Source organism: Protomyctophum parallelum (genome assembly GCF_964188405.1).
Source record: "Protomyctophum parallelum genome assembly, chromosome: 8".
Taxonomy (NCBI): Eukaryota; Metazoa; Chordata; class Actinopteri; order Myctophiformes; family Myctophidae; genus Protomyctophum; species Protomyctophum parallelum.
In genome coordinates, this window is record NC_139703.1 from 15,642,115 (window position 1) to 15,666,256 (window position 24,142).

At 41.0% G+C, this 24,142-nt stretch overlaps 1 protein-coding gene across 2 annotated transcripts in view; it reads right to left on the reverse strand.

The window, feature by feature from the left end:
- Positions 1–5,474: 5,474 nt before the first annotated feature.
- Positions 5,475–24,142, reverse strand: part of LOC310863092 (receptor-type tyrosine-protein phosphatase gamma-like) — a 116,814-nt gene continuing 98,146 nt past the window's right edge. The window contains exons 14-29 of one of the 2 annotated variants that reach the window (XM_083771216.1): positions 21,307–21,398; positions 19,486–19,577; positions 18,488–18,584; positions 18,258–18,340; positions 17,801–17,935; positions 17,089–17,223; positions 16,413–16,585; positions 15,896–16,031; positions 15,367–15,513; positions 14,747–14,840; positions 13,627–13,703; positions 13,173–13,301; positions 10,742–10,888; positions 10,080–10,222; positions 9,113–9,248; positions 5,475–8,272 (exon numbers count right to left, since the gene is read on the reverse strand). In XM_083771216.1, coding sequence (XP_083627342.1) covers positions 8,126–8,272; positions 9,113–9,248; positions 10,080–10,222; positions 10,742–10,888; positions 13,173–13,301; positions 13,627–13,703; positions 14,747–14,840; positions 15,367–15,513; positions 15,896–16,031; positions 16,413–16,585; positions 17,089–17,223; positions 17,801–17,935; positions 18,258–18,340; positions 18,488–18,584; positions 19,486–19,577; positions 21,307–21,398 — 1,963 coding nt within the window. In that variant the 3' untranslated portion in view covers positions 5,475–8,125. Of the gene's footprint in view, positions 8,273–9,112; positions 9,249–10,079; positions 10,223–10,741; positions 10,889–13,172; positions 13,302–13,626; positions 13,704–14,746; positions 14,841–15,366; positions 15,514–15,895; positions 16,032–16,412; positions 16,586–17,088; positions 17,224–17,800; positions 17,936–18,257; positions 18,341–18,487; positions 18,585–19,485; positions 19,578–21,306; positions 21,399–24,142 lie in introns of those variants that run through there. The other variant, XR_014569636.1, reaches the window with a different exon arrangement.

The following is a 24,142-nucleotide window of genomic DNA, read 5'->3' on the forward strand; positions in this document are numbered from 1 at the left end:
TCATCATTTTTGAGGATTTGAAAAAAATGAAAACATGAAAAAAACGATGGGTTATAGCCCATCGTTTTTTGAATTTTTGTAGAAAAGAAAATAGCATGCCAAAGTTTGTGCTATTGCCATAGAGAATGCATTGGGTGTTTAAGTTAAATAACTCAGAAGCTATAAAACATTTCAAAGTAAAAAAGTTCCAGCATGTGTCTCCACAGTAAAAAATATATCCTCGTTTTTTACCATGGGCTATAGCGATCGTTTTTTGAATGTTTGAAAAAACAAATTATCCTCGTTTTTCATCATTTTGGACCATGGGCTATAGCCCATATCGTACGGCATACTATAGCACGCCGTTTTTCATAATTTTTGAGGATTTGAAAATAAATAAATAAACGATGGGTTATAGCTCATCGTTTTTTGAATTTTTGATTATTATTTTTATCCTCGTTTTTCATCATTTTAGACCATGGGCTCTAGCCCATAGCGTACGGCATACTATAGCATGCCGTTTTTCATCATTTTTGAGGATTTGAAAAATAAAAAATGAAAAAAACATGGGTTATAGCCCATCGTTTTTTGAATTTTTTTTAACCTTGTTTTTCATCATTTTTGACCTTGGGCTATAGCCCGTACGGCATACTATAGCACGCCGTTTTTCATCATTTTTGAGGATTTGGAAAACAAAAAACAAAAAAAAACATGGGTTATATCCCATCGTTTTTTGAAAATTTGAAAGTTTTTTTATCCTTGTTTTTCATCATTTTTGAACATGGGCTATAGCCCATACCGTATGGCGTACGTGGATGAAAAACGGCGTGATACTATAGCACGCCGTTTTTTCATCATTTTTGAGGATTTGAAAGAAGAAAAAAAAAAAAACGATGGATTATAGCCCATCGTTTTATTTATTTATTATTATTCTTTTTTAATCCTCGTTTTTCATCATTTTTGACCATCCCACTGAGCAATATCCGGCTATTAGACGTGTGTCTAAAAATGGGATAAAAAACGTCTAAAAATAGACGTCTAAAAAACTTCTAAAAATTGACGTCTAAAACACGTCTATTTTTAGACTTGTTTTAGATGTTTATAAACAGAACATGGTTAAATATAAGTTCCCGATTGCACCTCACATGCCAGTGTGGCACTGGGGATAAACCGGGGCTTTATAAACAGAACATTCAGGGTTCAAGACTCCTGAAAAACATTTTCACTGTCCATCTAAATTCTAAACGGCTGGTTAAATATAAGTTCCCGATTGTACCTTACATGCCAGTGTGGCTCAAAAGATAAATCTGAGGTTCGTAATCCAAAGGTTACTGGTTCAAAACTCAAACAAAACTAATACTCAACCAAAGCTGCAGTAATTTAAATTTTTCAAGGCTAGAATAGAAAATAAAAACTCAAAAGCACCAGGAGACATCTGCTGAATGCCCCAAGGTGCCTTGTGGGGCGGCAGTGGCTCAGGGGTAGAGTGCCTGGATGGTAACCATAAGGTTGCCAGTTCAAACCCGGGCTCCCCCAGAGTTACTGTCGAAGTGTCCTTGAGCAAGACACTGAACCCCTAATTGCTCCCGATGTGCTAGTTGGTGCCTTGCATGGTTTCCGCTGCCATCGGTGTGTGAATGTAATGCACAATCTCTGTAAAGCGCCTTGGCGCTTTACAGAGATTGTGCATTAAAGGCGCTATATAAATGCACCATTTACCATTTATGTTAAATTGGACATTTTCATGGTAAAAGGTTAGCTGGACAGGGTTCTTTCAGACATAAGCCCCAACCGTTACATCTCAGGAAACAGGGGGAGAGAGTCCTCCAGCACCTTGATGTCATGACATGGGACTTGAACCTGCCAACTGTCTGTAGCAGAGGCAACGGGTCAAGCGCTCCACACCATTGAGCCAAGGCACCTTTGGGCAATCAGCAGATGTCTCCTGGTGCTTTTGAGTTTTTATTTTTTATTCAAGCCTTGAAAAGTTCAAATTACTGCAGCATTGAGCTGTAGGAGGAACAGGACTTGAACATGGAATGTCTGTACTGAAAGCCTGATGATTAGACCACTGCACCATCAGTCAGACACTCTCAGGCAAAGTCTCCTGGTAATTTTGAAGTGATCTTTTGTGCGTTAGCCTTCAGTAAAGTTTAAATAACACAGAATCATATTAATCAGATGTTTCTTAGCGCTGTTGAGGTCTTCTTTTGTATGATAGTGTAACAGCCGGGAATCGAACCCTGGTCTCCCACGTGGAAAGCCAACATCTTAACCACTACGACAATTAGAGTTTTGAGGTAGTCAGGCTGAGGCTGTGAGCCACTGCTAGAATAGCAGTAAATGAAGCTCAATAACTAGCATTAAACTTTAGGAAGAGTGGGATTTGAACATGAACTCTCTGTGCTGAATAGCCCCTACTACACCATCACTCAGTAACATCTGCCTCTTTGTACTGTTGAAGCGATCTTTTGTATGTTAGCCTTCAGATAGTAAAGTTGAAAGAATCAAGAGTTGAACATAGACTCACGTTCATCAGAGTGTAACACCCAGGAATCGAACACAGGTCCCCTGCACTGAAGGCCAACATCTTAACCACTAAGCCAAAGCAACTGCCTATGGCTCAGGGGAGATATGAAACTTTTGAGGCTGAGGCTGTGAGCCTTCAGTTAATACACCTCTAAATGTTCAAATCCCTGTTCTCCTATAGCTTAATGCTGGAGTGTTTCAACTTTACTAACTGAGGGCTAACACACACAATTACCAGGAGATGTTCACTGTGTGTCTGACTGATGTCTAATGATCAGTCTCTCTGTATTCCATGTTCAAGTCCCATTGCTCCTATATATAGCACAATGCTAATGTTTCTCATCCTCAACTTTTAAGTATGTTGCGGTAGAGAGAACGTCATCATTTTGGACGGCATACTATAGCACGCCGTTTTTCATCATTTTTGAGGATTTGAAAAAAAAAAAATGAAAAAAACGATGGGTTATAGACCATCGTTTGTTGAATTTTTGAATTTTCTTTTATCCTCGTTTTTCATCATTTTGGACCATGGGTTTTAGCCCATATCGTACGGCATACTATAGCACGCAGTTTTTCATCATTTTTGAGGATTTGAAAAAAAGTTAAAAAAAATAAAAAAAACTATGGGTTATAGCCCATCGTTTTTTGAATTTTTGATTATTTTTTTTATCCTCGTTTTTTATCATTTTGGACAATGGGCTATAGCCCATATCGTACGGCATACTATAGCACGCCGTTTTTCATCATTTTTGAGGATTTGAAAAAAATGAAAAAATGAAGAAAACGATGGGTTATAGACCACCGTTTTTTTATTTTTTTATTTTTTTATCCTCGTTTTTCATCATTTTGGACCATGGGCTTTAGCCCATATCGTACGGCATACTATAGCACGCCGATTTTTTAATCATTTTTGAGGATTTGAAAAAAATGAAAAAAACGATGGGTTATAGCCCATCGTTTTTTGAATTTTAGATTTATTTATTTTTATCCTCCTTTTTCATAATTTTGGACCATGGGCTATAGCCCATATCGTACGGCATACTATAGCACGCCATTTTTCATCATTTTTGAGGATTTGAAAAAAATGAAAAAATGAAGAAAACGATGGGTTATAGCCCATCGTTTTTTGAATTTTTTATTATTATTTTTTATCCTCGTTTTTTATCATTTTGGACAATGGGCTATAGCCCATATCGTACGGCATACTATAGCACGCCGTTTTTCATCATTTTTGAGGATTTGAAAAAAATGAAAAAATGAAGAAAACGATGGGTTATAGCCCATCGTTTTTTGAATTTTTTATTATTATTTTTTATCCTCGTTTTTTATCATTTTGGACAATGGGCTATAGCCCATATCGTACGGCATACTATAGCACGCCGTTTTTCATCATTTTTGAGGATTTGAAAAAAAAGAAAAAAAACGATGGGTTATAGCCCATCGTTTTTTGAATTTTAGATTTATTTATTTTTATCCTCGTTTTTCATAATTTTGGACCATGGGCTATAGCCCATATCGTACCGGCATACTATAGCACGCCGTTTTTCATCATTTTTGAGGATTTGAAAAAAATGAAAAAAACGATGGGTTATAGCCCATCGTTTTTCGAATTTTAGATTTATTTATTATTATCCTCGTTTTTCATAATTTTGGACCATGGGCTCCGCGTCATCAGTGCCCATACCCGAGGCGGGGGTTGGCGATAGGGCTTTTCTGTGTGGAGTTTGCATGTTCTCCCTGTGTCCCCTAGGGTAGATACCCTCACAAAAACATGCCGTAATCCTGGTCTCTAAAACTACCTCCCCCTGGTCAGCCTGATGGAGGGGAAAGGAACTGGTCGGAATAATGTGTGTCCCTTCCACACGTTACGTCCGGCCGGGGAAATTCCCCTCTGTCAGGTGAAAAGAAGCAGCTTGGACTCCTCATGCATAGAATGGCATGAGGTCAGTCCACTGCCCCCCCCAGGTTGGCAGAGGAAGTGTAGCGCCCAGGATTACATTAGATAATTGGCACTGGGTGAAAAGAAAACTGGGTTACAAAATCGTGGGATAACAATTTAAGAAAAAAAATAATAGACGACTAAAAATAGACGTCTAAAACACGTCTATTTTTAGACGTGTTTTAGACGTCTATTTTTAGACGTTTTTTATCCCATTTTTAGACGCTCGTCTAATAGCCCATATCGTACGGCATACTGTAGCACGCCGTTTTTCATCATTTTTGAGGATTTGAAAAGAAAACCGATTGGGTTATATCCCATCGTTTTTTGAATTATTATTATTATTTCTTTATCCTCGTTTTTCAGTAGCCTACTTAGGTTCATCTTACGGTGGACATGTTTGCTTGAAAAGGAATATTTGAAATGTTTCATAGTTTTAGAAATATAGTGCTCTCAAATTTACAATGGGGCTCAATGGCAGACATTGGCATGTCAAAATTCACTTTCACCTAGAAACTCCATTCACACTTTTTATTAATCAGCTTACTGTGGAGACACATGCTGAAACTTTTGTACTTTGAAATGTTATATAGTTTCTGAGTTATTTAACTTAAACGCCCAATGCATTCTCTATGGCAATAGCACAAACTTTGGCATGCTACTAGTCCTACATAGCACACCTAGCAACCCCATTCTAGCCTACTTAGGTTCATCTTACGGTGGACATGTTTGCCTGAAAAGGAATCTTTGAAATGTTTCATAGTTTTAGAAATATAGTGCTTTCAAATTTACAATGGGGCTCACAAACTTTGGCATGCTACTAGTCCGTTGTATTCTTGAATGTTTCTACAGACTATATTACAATTAAAAAATAAACTGAAATTGAAAAATAAAACCAATTGAAAAATGGAAACTATAACCTTGAGCCTGACAAGTTCTATAATGAACAGCAGGGGGCAGTAGTAGGGTATTTAGCTTCACTGCTAATCTTGATTATGATCATGATCTACCCAAAAACGTTAATACCAGGATGCAGTACATCAAAACCCATACTTTATTTCATGTATAGCAATACAATTTACGTATTAAATAACACTATTACACTATGATATGGTACAGGTATATCACAGTATCATAGCAATACAACACTATGATACTATCATATAAACATGTAATATAACAAATGGACAAAAAAACCCATTTTATTATTCATTTTCAAGTTACAAAATAGAACTGCCAACGTGGCTTCAATGGACCGCGGCAAACTTACTGGCCCAGAAGAACGTCAGCAAATTCTAGGAACAAATCAGTATGAATCACAGGAGAAGATACACAATTTAGTGTGGGATTGATTTAGCTGACTGGAGATTTGGGTCATACATTCTCCACAAAAATATTAGTTATAGGGCCACGTTTCAAACCAATAATTGTATGAAAATATAAAATTCTATGATCACAAAGAAATAATAGATAGGATTCAAAGAGGTTTGTAAATGTGAGCATGGCTATAGAAACAAATTGCACTCATGTAAACAAACAGAAACATCAAACAGTTAAGAGTTCAATAAAATGGTTTGTGGTGGAGTTAAATTAAATCAGAAATCTGGGCTCTTCTCCAAATGTTGGAGAATTCTAACGATTTAGCATCCTCCTCTCATAGAGAAGTGGGTGTGAGCAGAAAAAAGGCCAGCTGTCACTATAGATGGAACAAGTGTGTAGGAATCAATGAGCGGAAAGGGTTGAACATGGGTTATATTTATAGACTGAACAGGATGGCATATCGGCTCAGATGAACAAAATAAAATAAATTACAGTCTGGACTTCATAGTGAACGCGAGGAAAGCAAAGCATGATGCACTCTTTATGGCGAGTTCCTGAGGATAGCAGAACAGATAAGAAATTTGTTTAACCACTAAAGCCCTCTGTTCTTGGTGGAACGGTCCTGATCTACAACTATACTTGGACCGCTTTTCTTTCTCTCTAAAATTTCTCTCCACATTTCTGAGCCAAAACCAGTCGATCTACAAGCTCATGATGCGACGCGCTGCGACGTATCGTTAGCTTGTAGATGGATGCTGGGGTTCAAGTGCTAAATCATTTTAACGATGGTGTCCCTATCGTAAGCATGTCATTATATGTGGAAATTGTCCAAAAATAGCCTAGGCTTATTTGCTTAATTTATACGCCTGAAACTCGTGTGTATAGTCTACTACAGTGTCACATAAGAGTAGCAAAAATAGCGTATCTAGAAGACCACAACGCGCTGTGTGTTGAATGAGGTTGTAGATCTGTGGTTTTTGCTATTTTTTGCTATTCATTTAAAAGTGAAAATGGATAAGTCTGTCTGTGAGTTTTATAAATATTTGAGAGAGCTTGATTCAACTTAATGATAACTACATTGGATCCTTTGGAACAGTTTCTTTTTCATATGTTGTGAAAAGTAACAGCTTTGGACATAAGGCTTCTACCCAACATGCCGCTCCATTATACGTACAACGTACAGTATGTTGCATGAATAAGGGTAGAACAAACATTAACATGAGATAAAACATAAAAGCTGTGTTTAACAAAGCTGTAAAACAATACAAATGGAGCCTTGTAAGCCATAGATCACAAGATGTAGAGTTTTCAATAATATTAATCCACGCAATGCCAGTGGAAGTATTCAAAAACATCGATTGACTAGTATGGATATAGCATATATTACAAAACAATACAAATACTTGTATGAAGCAATGAATACATGAGTTCATTCAAATAAAATAAAATAAAAAGAGCAGTGAGATATTTGGATCAGAAGAGTATTATGAATATTATGTTATTCAATATACTTAAGTCATCAAGTCTCTTAACTGAAAATAAGAGCCAAACCCACTTCTAGGGTAGTGTGGAATAAGTTAGTTTGACCAGATGACATAGTAATGCAGTGCATGCTTAGCTGTTAAAATCATTCCGTAAGTGTAAGGATTGACAATTACGGGCCCATTCTTACACTTTCAGAATTAACCACTTTAACCATGGCATGGCATCCCTATTTTGGTCATGCCATTATAGGCAAAACAATAAAAAGAAATAGCTTACAAAATGTTTCAAGATTTTATTCTTTAAATAGCCCATCTACAAGCTCACAAAACGCTGCGATGTGATGCATTGTGAGCTTGTAGGAACGCTATTTTGATGATTCTTTTGAGTGGTTAAAGTAACACTCTGGATTTTCCTTTGTGATGGGTTGTGTTGAAATATTTATGTCGTGGATCACCTGAACTCCTCTGGGTCTTGGTGCTCCTACTGTTATGTTTCAGGTGTCGCCTCAGTGCAGTCCACGAGCCAACATCTGTTGTGTGCAGCCACGGTCAAACTATGTCGATTTCCGCTCAGTCCATTTAGGCAGTAACACTGATAGTACAGTGCAAACTGGACAGAGCTGCTCTTTTCCCCTCACATCAACGTAAAACTGGTGCAAACGTTCAGCAGGATAACATTTAAGACAAAAACAAAAACTGAAAGAGACAAAAAATAAATATCAAAAAACTTTTTATCAGTGTAAAAAAGTAATAAGGTTATTCATTTAATCAAGAGTCTGGCAAAAAAAGGCCTCAGGAACATTTTCTTTTTCTTCCAAAGTTGTGTCTTTTCCGCTGTCACATGTTTAAGTGCCTGTTGGGTGAACCAGCGTCTTTAGACGAGAGATTCCATGCTCTCTGCTGGATCTGACTCGTCCACCATCATCACCGTCCCATTAGTGTCCATGTACATGGGGCTCAGCCCACTCTCTCTGGAGTTGACCAGGCTCAGCATGGCCTTGTACAGGTACTGGTACTGTTCCTGTGCGCACGCACGCACGCACGCACGCACGCACGCACGCATGCACGCACGCACGCACGCACGCACGCACGCACGCACGCACGCACACACACACACACACACACACACACACACACACACACACACACACACACACACACACACACACACACACACACACACACACACACACACACACACACACACACACACACACACACACACACACACACACACACAGATAAAACAATCCATTAGAACAGTGGTTCTCAAGCTTGTGTTTTTATTTCAGGGACTCCTATAACTTTGATTGTGAGAGATACAGGGTCCATAGTTGCCTTATTCGGGGGAATGCTATTATAATAGCAGTAGGTGTGGCGTGTACCTACTGTACACAATTATTTAATTATTATGATATTATGTCATTAATTTAACTTTTACTGTATAAATGGTAGTAGGAAACATGTTTGTATAGGAAATAACTAGTTTTTAGCTTAATTTTAGTCTTTGTAAACCTTCAATGTATGCCTTGAATTATAGGAGCTGAACCTAAAAGTTTGTTTTGAACAAGTATTCTGCTTCTACCCATGTTGCCATGTCTGCTTATAATAAGCGACTTTGAGGTTAGGTTTTTAAAGTGTATTCGCTAATTTGATATAGAGCCCCCGATCAAGGAAGGGCCCCACTTTGACAACCACTGCCCTAAATCAGTGTTCTCAACCTTATAAAGAAAGAAATGGAACGTAGAGTTGTTATCCGGTGTAAAACCATTCCATCTTATTACCATTTAATATACCGTTTGTGACACGTAATCGTCTTTTTCGGTAATTGCCAAGCCCTATTGTGTGAACGTCAACTCACTATATCAGTGAAGACTCCTGGCCTCATGAGGTTGATCATCTTAGCCACTTGATAGATGTCCACCGCACCCTCATTGTCCAGCTGTTGGGACAGGGAGGTGAGCGCACACAGCATCCCTGCAGACACTGCTCCGTACCTGGCAGGCAGTAGCAAGCAACAACATAATATGTCTGTCATTTCAAACAATCTAATATGATACTACGCTTGATGCAGGTTGTCACACCCTATATAAAGTACAAAACATTGTTGTGTTTTTCCTTTGGTTCAGTTAGCATTCCCACTGTACACATTGTAAACAAATGTCACACTTTCGATACTGTATTGGGACAGAATTTCAGAGAAAAACCTGCCGGCATTTCTAACGGACATTTATGCAATCTTGATGTTTCTAGTTTTGCTTTGATGTTCGTACACTACAGTTTCAATTACATATTTTTGAAGAATGCAAAACAATATGAACAGCTGACGAGATAGCAAGATGTCACGCATTTCATTATTCAAATGAGACACATGACATTATGTTATGGATTGGATTGTTATCCATTAAAAATCATATACTGTAGAAGTCTACAAATTGTGTGCAATGTTTAATGAATTTAAATAGCAAGTAAAAAAAACAGTGAATTAAATCTTTAAGACTTACTGCAATGAGAGAATATAATTGAAAATGTAAGTACATGCTCTATAAGCATCTATTAATGTTTTTTGGTTGACTCCCTATATTTGGGTTGGATTGAGTACCGGTAAACACTCTCTCTCACGCTCTCTTTCTCGCTCGCTCGCTCGCACGCACGCACACACGCACACACGCACACACGCGCACACACGCACACACGCACACACGCACACACACACACACACACACACACACACACACACACACACACACACACACACACACACACACACACACACACACACACACACACACACACACACACACACACACACACACACACACACTTACTCATCATGCACAATAGTGGGGCCATCCCGACTCATGGCCTCTTCCTTGATGACATTGATGAGTTCAAAGGTGCTGCTGAGAGGAGCGTCAGGGTTGGGCCATTTGGGACACTGGAAATGTCTCACCTCCAGGACATAGTCATCCTATTATACATGGGACACACACATACTGTACATACATGCACACTGGATGTACAGCACACACTTACAAGACCAATAGCAAGCATAATCACTATGCCAAGTGGTCCCAGCCACAGGCACACTGGACCCGTGATCTGTCCACGATGTAAACAAAGGCTGTCTGGCGAGGCGGATGATCACATTTGTTTTCACTCGGAAAATACATTTTGTAAACGTGATCATCGGTTCTTTAGTTACGGGCCGGTGAATTAGGTTGTTTTGACCAAAAACGCATTGTGGGAAAAGAATCAGAGATAAATCAACAAAAAAATCGACTGTAATTCTGATGCCAGGTGAAGTTTTCACTTCCGGTTCATTTCTGGTCGTCATACGATGGTGAAGAGCGCCATCTATCGTAAACCACCGAAAAGATCATAAGATGCAATATCGAGTGCTTGGCCGTCAAGCCTTGGATTTGATGCGACGTAATATGACATGCTTGGCAGTCAATTAAATGAGATCAGGTGAGGAAGACAGATGTACCTGCGTGGCCTCTAGGATGAAGTCATGGATGATGATCTGCTCCTCGTTAGAGAGGCACAGTCTGTCCTTGCTGATGAGGGTGACAGTAAAGGCAACACAGTTCATGGCCTCCTCTCGGCTTGGCCAGTAAACAAACTCATCCTCCGCCTGCAGACGAACAGTGAGACTCAACATCAACACACACAATGTGGTCTGTTTGAACCTTAACAGGTCGATTTTGAAGGTGCGGTTTACCAGGTCGTGATACATAAATTGGCCTCGCTCTGCGCACATTCGTATTATGAAAGGCATATCGGCCCGTGTTGAACGCACTCGGCCCGTGTTGAACGCACACACATTTGGCATACCGCGTCCCTGAATATTTTAGCATTGTGGGAGTGTCCATATGTTAATTATTCTCGCTTTGCGCAATTTGCTATTAAGCCCCTTGACCTAAAGACACTCAGCGCATAACGATTAGACGTGGGTCTGACCACCTCATAAACGCAAAAAGCACTGTTTGATTTGACACTTGAGCGGCTCTGGGAAGCTGGTAGAGTGTTGCCATGTCTGTTTATTATAAGCGGCTTATTTTTCTGTAAAGTTGCTTTCTGTGTAGTTGTTTTTCTTGTTTCTAAAGTGGTTATTTGGGCTTTTCTCCTAATGTTGTTTAAACCAGTGATCCTCACACAGCACATTCCGATGTCAATGATCCCCAGATGAATGCATTTGCCCAACTAAGGACAGCTAATCCAAAAATTAAATAAAAAGATTACTTTTGAAAATAGCAGATCTATACCAGCTCACAATGCATCACATTCATTCATTAAAACTATGAACTCTGACTGCAGGGGGATATATAATGATCATTATAACAATGTGCAAGAACATAATTTATTTAAAAAGAAGGAAGAACTTTATATTTGTGGACAATCAAAATATGTTTTTTTATTTTAATGTGGTGTCATTCAAATTAATCTGGATATGGCAGACTCACTATTTAGAAAATAAAAACATGGCACTTCATTTAAAATAGGTTACAGACCCCTGTTATATGCGCTTATTTTTATAGACCTATTTACTTGTTTCTATGAGACATGGCAGTTTTGCGTCTTTTAAAAAAAAATTAGAAACGGCCATAATTCTTTCATTTCTCAACCTTAAAAATAAATAAAAACATCTCCATAATCCGTGGGAAATGTGCTTTCATATGCTGTATCACACCCGATTCAAGTCTCCTTCAATAAAATGCTACGAGCGAACTCAGCGAAGACCATACCATCGGGGCCACAGCATTACGCAGCACGCATTCAACTCATTCCTTCGTCGTGACTTGAATGAAATAAAATATAATAAACGTTATTTTACTGGTGTTTTTCAATAGAAACAAATAAAGAGCGTGTGTAGGCTACTGTGTGCAAGTGCAACAGTGCATATACATGCATGCACTAGGCTATATTTCTTCCGTGTCGGGATGGTGATTGAGCTCTTCAAGTTCACAGCCCGTTTGGTCTTTCATAAAAAAACGTTGATATTAGCCTATAAACACTCATGGTTCTCTCATTTCTCAACCGTTTTATTAAATGTAAAAATCTCCATATTCCTTAGGAATCTTGCTTTCATTCGCTGTATGGTACATGGTTCTATCGTTATCGAATTAATTAATTAATTGCCAATTTGCCAATATGCTGCTATCTACTCGCAATTCCATTCCGATCTGAAAGATGGGTCTGTTCTTTTGAGGCATAAAGGTGACAGCATGCAGTGCAATAGGAATAATTAACCCAAATGTGACAAAGGCATGTCATGTCTTCTATGGTGCCAGCCTGAAGAAATGTCATACCACGACCCCCAAAGTGCGCATTCCGTATGTGACATCAGCTGACTGGTAAAGAGAATAGTACGGACATGTTGATTGGGTACGTCTCAAACACGCCTTAAACACACCCATGACTAATTCAAGGCCGTTTTGCGCACTCCGAGGGGTGTCAAAAGCGCTTCTTAACATGCCCAAAATTGCAATATGACATACTACACGCCCCCAGATCATAATACTGTAATTAGATTAGTAATATAGAAGTAAGTAAAATAGAAGTCCTAAATCGACCCCCATGTCTCAGATTTATTCTTTGTCGTACGGCAGTGTCACTCACCAATGTGACGCTTTGTGAGCTTACGTAGATCTGTTATATTCAGTGAGTGACACCATCGTGAGACAATAAATTAGGCAGTACTATATACAGTATGGGTTCAACAAAAAAAGTAGCAATTAAGCACAAAAAAGTTCTGATTTCAAAATAAACTGTACAATTCTGCTAGTGATGCTGTTGACATACAGCACTTATTGATATATTTACTGGTATATTTGGGAGCACTAAAGTAAAGCCTGCCCTCAAGATAAAGATAAAACATAAAGGTGGTAATACAGTAGGTAGTTCTATAGGTTACTCACCAGGCCCTGGTTGTCTGGCAACATAACAATGATCTGAGCATTGTGGTCCCATATCATTCTCCAGAAATCTGTAGTAGTGTGGGGCAAAGGATGCTGGGTAATGATGAACTCATTACTCCTGTAGTAGCCCTGTGGTGACAGAGGTTAGTTGTTAACAGCCTGCAGAGGCATGGATCGTAAGTAATTCTAACCATATAGTCGACTACAGTATATAATCATTACAGCTTTCCCCTATGGTGCCTACTGTGAAGAATTAATTCTGCAATTTACACCCGGTTCCTTTATCAACAGATGATACATCACAGTGACAGATGGCCATGGAGACAGGGCCTAATAGAGTGTTTAAGAAAACTAAACTTGGCTGACTAGCCAATGTCTCTGAAATGAAAGCTATGAGCACATGCAGTATACTGTAAGAAAGTATAAGCATGTACAATTGAAACTCATACTATACCATGATGTAAGATGCATTAATGTAATCTGTTCCCTTCATCCCGGGGAGTGGAGCAAGTCCTACCCGGGCACGCTCCGCTGTGGAGAGAGACAGCCGTTTACATTTTAAAACAAATATGTATTGGCTGATAATCACACAACAACTATATGTTCTCTCCTATTTGGATGGACAGCATTGTGTGAATTCATGTCTTTGTTTACACATTATCTTTTCTATATGTTGTATTTATGTTAATGTGTACTTTCAGACCACTTAATTCCTCAATACTTAGTAAACTTCACATTTGTCTCTGTACTTTGTCTGCTCTTTCTTCCCTCTACACCAAACCTCCTTGCCCGAAAATAGCTTATCTACAGTCACGCTGCGGCACGTTGTGAGCTTGTAGACCGGCTATTTTCCTCCAATGTTCCCTACAGAATAGGGATGCTACTGTAGGTTTCAAGTGGTTCATAAAACAAAGAAAGGGTCCCGCACACTGTCAGACACTTGCCAAAATGTTGCTATTTATTGGGTCAAGTGTGGCAAGTGTCTGACAGTGTGCGAGACCCTTTCTTTGTTTTTCAAAGATACCCTTTTTAAGTATGCTCTATTGCCCTACGCATCTGTCACTAGCCTTCTGAGGTGTGCATCGGCCTTTTGCTAAAAACCTGCTGTTTTCTTTTTTATATATATATTTTATCCCACGATTTTGTAACCCATTTTTCACCTGTGTCAATTATCTAATGTGATCCTGGGCTCTACACACCCTCCACCATCCTAGTCCCCATATATGGGGGACATGGGGAGAGCAACGGACTTGAACTCATGCTTCCTTCATGCCTGAGTGTCCAAGTTGCTCCTTTACACCTGACAGGGGGGAGTTTCCCTGGTTGGACGTAGCGCGTGGAAGGAACACGTTATTCCAACCAGTTCCTTTCCCCTCCATCAGGCACCCCAGCTGGCCAGGGGGAGGCAGTTTAGAGACCAGGATTACTGCATGTTTTTTGTGAGGGTACCTACCCTAGGGGACACGGAGAGAACATGAGAACCCATCTCGGAATGTGTCTATAGTAACTCAGAGGACCCGCTAGGGGTCGACTCCCTTGAAGACCCGTGCTGTATTAAATGATGCCATACTCACAGGGAACCACTGAGGAGTTTCGGTTCTTCTCCTTGTTGCAGTCTTTCTGGGCACTGAAGCACTCTATAAAGCGCACGTTGCACTGAGTCAGCAACTGGTGAGATAGAGGGCAAGGACGGGTCATGAAGTACATAACAGAACACGGCTCGCGGAGCAGAGCTGTCATGGAATTCTGTAATAAGGGATTTTTATTTCCGCAGTCCACAGTCTAAAGAATTGTTGGAGGTTGCATGCAAAAAAAAAAAAAAAAACTACAGCTAGTCTGAGATTCTTTATGTTTTGTGATATGCAGGCAGTGCCAGGCACCCACAATCCACTAACATTTATAAGATTAGCTGAGGCCCAATTAGTTCAGCTTCCCTGCTAGCTAGATGGAACTGAATGAAACATTCATCGGGGGGTTTAGGATAACAAGTCAGCAGTAGAGACACAGTCATGACTTAATTACAGCCAACAGCGCCACATCAGAGAGACAGACCCACTCCAGCTATGCATCGGTCTGAGAAGCGTCTGATTGGCTAGAAGGCATGGATCTCTCTGTCTGAGCTGCCCTCACAGATGGCGACGGGAGAGGAACAAGGCGAACAGGGCCACTCAGGCTCTCAGGGGGCATCACTCACCCTGAACTGCTTCTCCAGGCGTGTGCGACCTGACAAGCTGGGTGTGAGGATGCTGTTGACATAACCGTGGAGCTGCCAGGCGGGCACCTCCGTCTCTCTGCAGAGAATAGCCTCCATTAGAGTGTCGTGGATGAAAACGTATTGCTCCTACAAGGTGAATGAGAGGCCGTGTGGGAAACATGGGGATGAAGAAAGGAGTAAGTGAGTTACACTGCTACATTATACAGCAACACACAAGTGACGTGACCTATTGGTGAAAGACCTCCACTGACAACCATATTCACATGGCGGTCATTTTGCTCTTATGTCATATGATGTAACAGCAAAATGGGTGCCATGTGAATACGATCAATTAATCCTGTTTGATCTCAACTAATGTATACTGCAAGCTGTATAACTGCAGTTTGCCCTTTGTGATGTTTCTCGACTGAATGTCTGTGTTAACTTAATTGTAAATAATCTACTCTGCTTTGAACTGAAATGAGAGACTACATTTGTATTGAACAACAGTGTCTCACTCCCCCCATACCTCTGTCTGGACCAGGTAGTTGCGTTGTGTTCGGATATGTTTGAGGAAAGCCAGGACGTTGACTGTGCTTTTGTCTTTGATTTGTCGCAGCATGCTGTCGATGACGATGTAGGTTCCGGTCCGGCCGACCCCTGCACTGAAGAGCAGAGAAAACCACCAACACGTCAGACCCATGGGAGGAGCTGTTAAACAGGCGAGGACAAAAGGCTCAAGCCTGATTCATACTTTGTTGCCTGATGGTGTCGGAGAGGAAATACAGAAGACCTACAAGCTTGCGATGAGATGTGTCGAGAGCCTATGTCTGCTGTTTTGGGCACTGCTGTGCGACGAAGCATACATTAAGCTTTAATCCGTCCCTGGGGATGATTGACGATATTGACACTGTGGCCTTTTTCTCTTACGTCACACTTGAGGTGCGGTTGTGTGGCAGCGACAAGACATAATAGTAAAATGGCTGCCGTGTCAGTATAGTAAATTCCAGGTATCCTTCCTTCTTTGACTTGGTGTGGTAGCCTACCTGCAGTGCACCAGGACAGGGCCCATGTCAGCGGTACGTGCAGCTGAAGAGCGGTCGATGAATGTGAGAACAGGAAGCGTGTACTCTGGAACACCCATATCAGGCCACTGGGTATAGTGGTACTGGATCACTGTCCGCTCGTTTAGTTTCCCTTTAGGGTTGCCCTTCTGACCCTGAAACACATTACCGTGCAATGTGTGCATGCATTAGAGAAAAGAAGTGTCGGGGAAAAGCGGGGATTGAACAGCATCCTAGTTTACATTTTTAACTATAGTTTTCAGTATGAGACATTTCAAAGGTTCAACTCAATGAGCATAGGTCAATGTCGGGTTCAGATTTGTAACGACACAAACGTTCGCTCGAGCGCGTTTCGACATTCTGGTCTTTGTCAACGCTGACGAAGGTCAGAAGGTCAAAACGCGCTATTTTCTGTGCGATTGCTGCTGCAGCTGCAGCACTTTAAAGCCTTTAAAACGTTTATTTTGATGTCCGTAGCCTTTTGGTTTACCATTAACTCTGTGTATTATGTTGAAATATTGGATTATATTAGCAGAAGCACAGTCTCCGGCAGAATATATTATGTCGCACAAATATTTTTGCTGCTTGCATGATTAAGTGACAAATAAATCCCACTTGATTATCGATTCAGTATGAGGAATTAACACTCTTGGTTTACCTTTTTAACTTTAGTGTTCCGTATGTGGAAGCGGCGCAGTGTGTAGCAAGCGTACACTTTGGTGCTTTTCAGCGTCACCACAATGTTTCCGTATTGCTCGCTGCTCTCGGTAGGCCAATACTGGTCACATTTCCTCTGGAGGGGACAACACGCATACAGTAGAACATTGCATTATGTGTGAAATACAGCAGTGGTTTTTACCAGCTCAGTGGCCTTGTGGGTAGAGTGTCCGCCCTGAGACTGGGAGGTTGGGGTTCAATCCCCGGCCGGGTCATACCAAAGATGGGACCCAGTGCCTCCCTGCTTGACACTCAGCATCAAGGGTTGGATTGGGGGTAAGTCCCTGCGACATACTAGCGTCATGTCCAGGGGGTGTACTTGTACATCAAGCTGCCTCACGCTACAGAAACAGGAGATAGGCTCCTGCCCTATGGGCGTCATGGCTCGGCAAGGCTGCTTACAGCAGTGGTTCTCAGGAGGGGCCTCCCCAGCTAAATATGTTAATATAGCATCAAAATCAGTGAACCTTTTTAACCGTAGTTTATACTATTTGAAAATATCTGGGGATATTTTTGAAAAATCCCCAGATGGGAGTACGCGGCAAAACATATGTCCATTTTGGGGTCCTTGACGTAAATGTTTGACATCCACTGAAATAGAGTGTGGCACACTTTTCATTATTCACTGTGTGAATAAATGGTTGAGTACTCACTCTTCCTTTTTCCACCAGGTTGGTGATCATGACAATGATTCCGGTGTGCTGCTCCCATACCATCCTCCAGAAGTCCTCAAATGTGGACTTGAGGGGGCCCTGGGCAGCGATGTAGGCTTTGGGACAGTTGTAGCCCTGCAAGAGAGAGAAAGGGTGTGAGCCAGCTGACTTTCTCAAAAAGCCAAAATTCAGGAACAATTAACGTAGCGAAAATAGCCGATCTACAAGCACGCAATCCGTCGCGTTGTGAGCCTGACCTTGCAGTGTTTTCAGCATTACCATAGTCCATTACCATTATTATCTGATGAACTTATTGGCTTTCATAACACTGATTTGATGTCAATAAATCATATAACAGTACAGGATTGAAGAGAACATCAGATAAGAATAATCAAAAACACAGTCCAGCCTCAAAAGACTTCAGTTCAAATGTCAAGTCATGGTTACTAAGACTTACATCCACAAAGTTGGCATTCATGTAGTCACTGCGTTTTGCGTCTTTACCGGCCAAGGCTCGTAATTTCACTCGACTGTGGTCATCTAGGAGAGGAATTGTGATTCAACATGTTATTTGTGTCCATCATCATCAGCAAAAGCTACCCGGGAACAAAATTGCTCCTGTAGCAAAATACGTCACAAAAACGACATGACACACGTTGACTTGCGGTAGGAACAAAATGGACTCACAGGCCACGATGTTGATGTATCTGTTTTTGTGCTTCAGGTCAGGGTGATTGGAATGTTCCGCTGTGATCTTCAGATCTACAGTACAGCGCTGGACCTCCTGAGGGAGGACAAGAAAAGAAAGAGAGAAAGAGAGACAGAGGTCAAGATGTGAGACATTTCATTAACTGTCAACTCATTATTTTGATATTTTTAATAACAAAAATTCCAAAAGTAGCCATTCTACAAGCTCACAATGCACCGTATACTGTCGATTGGCTATTTCCGTTGTGTAGCGAGGCATTCAGGGCCTAAGTGGTTAAATAAACTCTTAGGCTATCATGGTTCAGCTCAGACTATTAATGCTTTTTAATTTTAATTACCTAATACAAACAAATAACAGCTCTTCACTGTGGCTACAGTGAATTTAAAGACATATACCGTATGAATAATGTATATGCGTACACCCCATGACCTTAATTAAAGTGGTTCTTCACGGGTAAATGTTTGCTTGGTTTCTCATACTGGTAAGACAGACAATGTGTTCCTGTCCAGCCAACCAGACCTCCTTTAATTACCCCCCCCCCCCCTCTCTCTCTCTCTCTCTCTCTCTGTGCCATCTGCTCAACCAAATTAATAACCGTACACAACACACATAATCACAAGCATAAAATAATATCGTACTGAATGCTCACAACCAGACAGCACATGCACTGTAGCTGGTGCACGGGTGTAGTTAGTAGTAGCCTACAGTATATGGACATATGGACATTTTCATTCATTCCGTGAACTCATTTACTTTCTTTACGTTCTACAGTCCTATTTGTTTAACCACTTTCATCCTAGCATCCCTGTTTTGGGCATGGCAGTATAGGTAATAATATTATCAAACATTTATTTATTTAATTTCTTTTTTGGAAATAGCCAATCTTAAAGTTCAGAACGCATCAAAGCACAAGTTGTGAACTTTACATCAATCCAACCCTGACCAGTATTGAAGCAGTGTATGTATGCCTGCATACCTCAAACTCTTCAGAGAAACCATGTAGATTGTTGGAGTAGAGCTCCATGATGTGCTTAACAAACTGCCTAACAGGAAGGGCCTCCATGTCATCTGCAAGAGAAAGAGAACAGCATTCAAAACTAGCTACTGGGATGTGTGTAAGCAGCATGTGCATGGCCATGTGTGTGTAATGTGTGTGTAATGTGTGTGTGTGTAATGTGTGTGTGTGTGTGTGTGTGTGTGTGTGTGTGTGTGTGTGTGTGTGTAATGTGCATGCGTGCGTGCGTGCCAGTGCACATTTGCAGATCAAAGTAATTTATCAGATTTACCAATTTACCAATATGACCCACGGGCTAATGTTTTAAGGATTTAAGGATCTAGCCACTGTGTGTGTGTGTGTGTGTGTGTGTGTGTGTGTGTGTGTGTGTGTGTACCAAAGTCATTTATCAGATTTTACAATATGGACCGAGGGGCAAATGAAATTCATGGCTTGCCTATGTCAAATCAGTCACTGCGTCTTAAATACACCCCCCCGCCTATACAAAATAGCCATTACATAAATTGTTTACTAATCTCTCACACAATAAGTGTAAAATTGGTACTTGGACAGTCAAATGCACACAGGGGAGCTGTGAGGATGGGCCGGTCACTGTCACACTGAGCCAACGGCACAGGGGGCCCCAGCTGCAATCCCTGCTAGCACCAGCTAATATCTTCACTAATACACCCTCACACAGCTGGGGCCACACAGCTCCTACTTGCTTCAATGATTACACAGTAGCGGTGATTGCTGGGTTTGTTCATTTATCAAAATGTCTTCACTCCATTCTCCCGCTCTGTATCAAAGGGCTAGTTGGTCAAGCTAATCAATTCATTTAAGTAAAACGGTAGGTAGCATTGTGGGAAATCAAAATGTATAAAGCAAAAGCTAATAGGCTATTACTCTTCATGGGAGAATGAAACCCGCAAATGTGTACTCCAACTGCACAAATGTACAGCAACCATGCAAGGTCAAACCATATAGTGCCAGTCTCATGTAATTTCTCAGTTAAATGTCCATTAACTAATAAAGGATTATACATTGCAGGACTCAGGAAGTAATCCTGAGTTCTAACAAAGCTTCTATTAAAGCTATGTGTTTTAAATGTTCACATGCATGTTTTTCTTTTTGTGTTTTAAACTAGGAAGTTTAGCAAAACACAACAATCATTGAGCTCTGCAAAGCTCTCCTATTGACTATATGGGCTATCTTGCGCCACCCCTTATCCCTTATCCCTAAACTAATTTGCCATTTTTTACTATTTTAAAAAACCTTTTAAAATTGTTCAAATAGCCGATCTACAAGCTCACAATGTATCGATGTAGATCGGCTAGTTACCCACTTTAAAAGGTTAAAAAGTTTTTTTAAATAGTAAAAAATGGCAAATTAGTTTAGGGAAAAGGGATAAGGGTGGCCCAGTTCCAACATTTTCACAGAGGAGCACTCCCAAGACATTACACGTTTGTGTATTATGTTTGAAATTGCATATCAAGGTAGCAAGCCCTGGACATGAACTTTTATGCATATAATGCATCTTCCTTATAAGGTGACAGTGCGCATGACTCCACATTCACTATGAATATATCAGTCATTCATTATTCATGTGGGGTTTTTTTTATCCCAGGGTCAGGGCTGTTGTTTTCCTTTGTACCATTTGATCATATGAAATTCCTCCTCCAGCCACCCAAAATCTATTCCCACACCAAATCAAACTGAACCGACGATATACAAGCATGTAAAAATAAACATTATCCTTTATACTGTTATTTCCGTGCAGCGAAGGGAGTGAGTTTGTCTCACCTGGGATCGGGATGATGGGAATGTTTTCATTCGCCACCACCCGTGGAGAGCTGCTGTCCTCCACATAGAAGTGTGCCGTTTGGAAAACTCTCCTGTGGGGACACAAAGAGCACACTGTGACTGGGCCTCCATGGCCGGTATTAGCAGCATGTGAGAAACCCAGTAAACACTATGTATGAGGCTTTTTCGTTCTGCGGACAACGGCACACATCAAACATCTGAAGGCACATAGAGTGAAGAAACCCCCAGAGTGGTTGGAAACACAGCTGATCTCTGGCAGGTACTGTATGACTCACCAAGCCGTCAGTAAGCAGCTCATCACCGCTGACAGGCAGAGACCTTGTATCTCCATATTTCAACTATTAATGTATTTAGTTTTTTTTTGTTGCTATCTTTCTTTTTTGTAAATGAATGCCCTACTTCATCATACTACTGCTGTGTCACACAAAAGTAGCAAAAATAGTGTTGACCACATTGTGAGCTTGTCGAATCTGCAACATTTTGAAAAGATTTTCTTATTTTGTTTAAGTGAGAATGTCAAAAAAGGGAAATACAATGCATTCACTGAAATGCGAAAACAATAAAGTCAGAGACTTCTTTCCTTGGTCTTGATTCTTGAACAAACAGACATAAAAGTTTTAAAGTGAAAGTGGTTATGGTCTGTCTGTGTTTTCTAAATATCGAACCAAATGAAAAGTATTAACAAGAGCCTGTGACTAAATGTCTGATAACTACATTGGAGGAATTTCTTCTACATTTCATGACAAGTAACACAGTTTTGGACATACAAGATTTCCAGCGGACAGCGACGTCATAGAGAGCACAGCATGAGCCCGACCACAGGGAGGCGGCAGGTAAACAACATGAGACGGCAAACAGCACGCCGCCACGTTTAGCCCCGATTCCAGATTGAGAACAACAAAACCGTGTCTACACACTGCAGTCACCGTGACAATATCCAATTCCAAACACGCCCACATCTCTGCAGGACAAAAGTTTCGAAAAGGAGAGAAAAGTACCACTTTTTCCTTCGGTTTTGTTTTTCTCTCTCAGGACTTATTACTGGTGTACTTTGAGCATCTTACTCAAAAAACCTCCAGTAATAAACAGACCTCAAACTCTGAAATCGAGGGAGAAATAGAATAGAAAGACAGTGTGTGTGTGGTCCCATATTTTTTGTAGGAGTAAGTCTATAACCCCAGAGGCCTGAACGCCTTACACACACACACACGCACACGCACACGCACGCACGCACACACACACACACACACACACACACACACACACACACACACACACACACACACACACACACACACACACACACACACACACACACACACACACACACACACAATACAATACAAGTAAAACAAACAATGGTCTCTTGTCTAAGTCTTACCTGTACTTGGTGCAGAGGAGGGAGCATATGCTATTCATGCTTTGTGTGAGAGAGACGGAAAGACCAGCAGGAGAAAAGAGGCTGAACATCATTTAAAACATCTTGCAGAGAGCAAGAAACAGAGTGAGGCAGAAGACAGAGTAAACAGACAAGAGGTGAAGGGGATGAGGAGTAGGGTGGGAGTGGTGTTCTCTCCTGGCTTGCGTCACAGCCCAGTAGTCCTAACCGAATGACTCCCAGAGGGGGCGGATGTGATGTGGGTAACTGGCTTCGTCAACACCCCCCCACTTACGTATCACACCCTCAGAAGAATGGGCATCTTTGCATGAATGGCAATTAGGCTGGAATAGGTTGGCTGTCTGTCGGATTGGATATCACTCAGATCACTGATGTGATCCAGTCAACATGGGCCTTGCAGGTAGAAATAGATTAGATGGAACACCCCCCAAACATCTGTAAAGGGGTTGATCAACTTTTCTTCCCCCAAACTGCAAGCTCGTAGATCATAGAGCTCGTAGATCTGCTATTTTTTAACTAATTACAAATCCGACTTTAGTTACCACCACCAACCACTTATGCCTGAGAGGCCTCCAAATGCATACATACTGTAGCATTAAACCAATTATTTGGCCTGTTTCACCTTGTGATATCGACTGACACTCTACTGTCAATTAGCGAATAAGAAACATAGGGAAAAAGGAGACAGGTGTATAGATTAAATATAATTTCACATCATCCAATAAAACTATAGCTTTAAAATCAGTAATTTGAAATTCAGTCATTAATTAGTAATGCATCACAATGTTTCATGAGGAGATTTTCCAAGTGATAGTAATCTGACAGAGAATGGCACAAACTGATACAGAGGGTGAGAGGGAGAGAAAGAGAGAGAGACTGGATGTTTCAATCTGGTTTTTCATCATGGCCTTGTCCCAAGGGGAGGCAGACCTGTGAACTGTCACCTCCACTCTGTTGGCCTGTTCAAGCCCCACGGCTGTCATTTCACTTTCAATCAAGCACCTAGCTTAACCCCAACTGAATTAGCCATCATGTCTGGTTTAAATTGACCTATTAATTACTCCACTGAGCTAAACCTCAGAATACCTCTACAATTATTCTATCCAGTGCACGCACGCACACACGCACACACGCACACTAGGAAAAGCATAATCTATGGTAGAGAGTGAAACCATTGACGACTCAGGGAAGAGCCATTAGTACAAAGACAGTGCAGGACTGGTCGAGGTGAGGGTCCTTTGTGCGCAGCTCATTAGCCAGTCGACGCATGCCAGTGGCTCTGCGTATGTAATTACTTGGGCAAAGCAGCACGGCTTGAACATCTCCATGAGGACACAGCTGGGATCCCTCCAGGCACTAGAAGGCCCTGGAGTCGGTCCCACACCCAGCTGCATGAGAGGATATATATATATATTT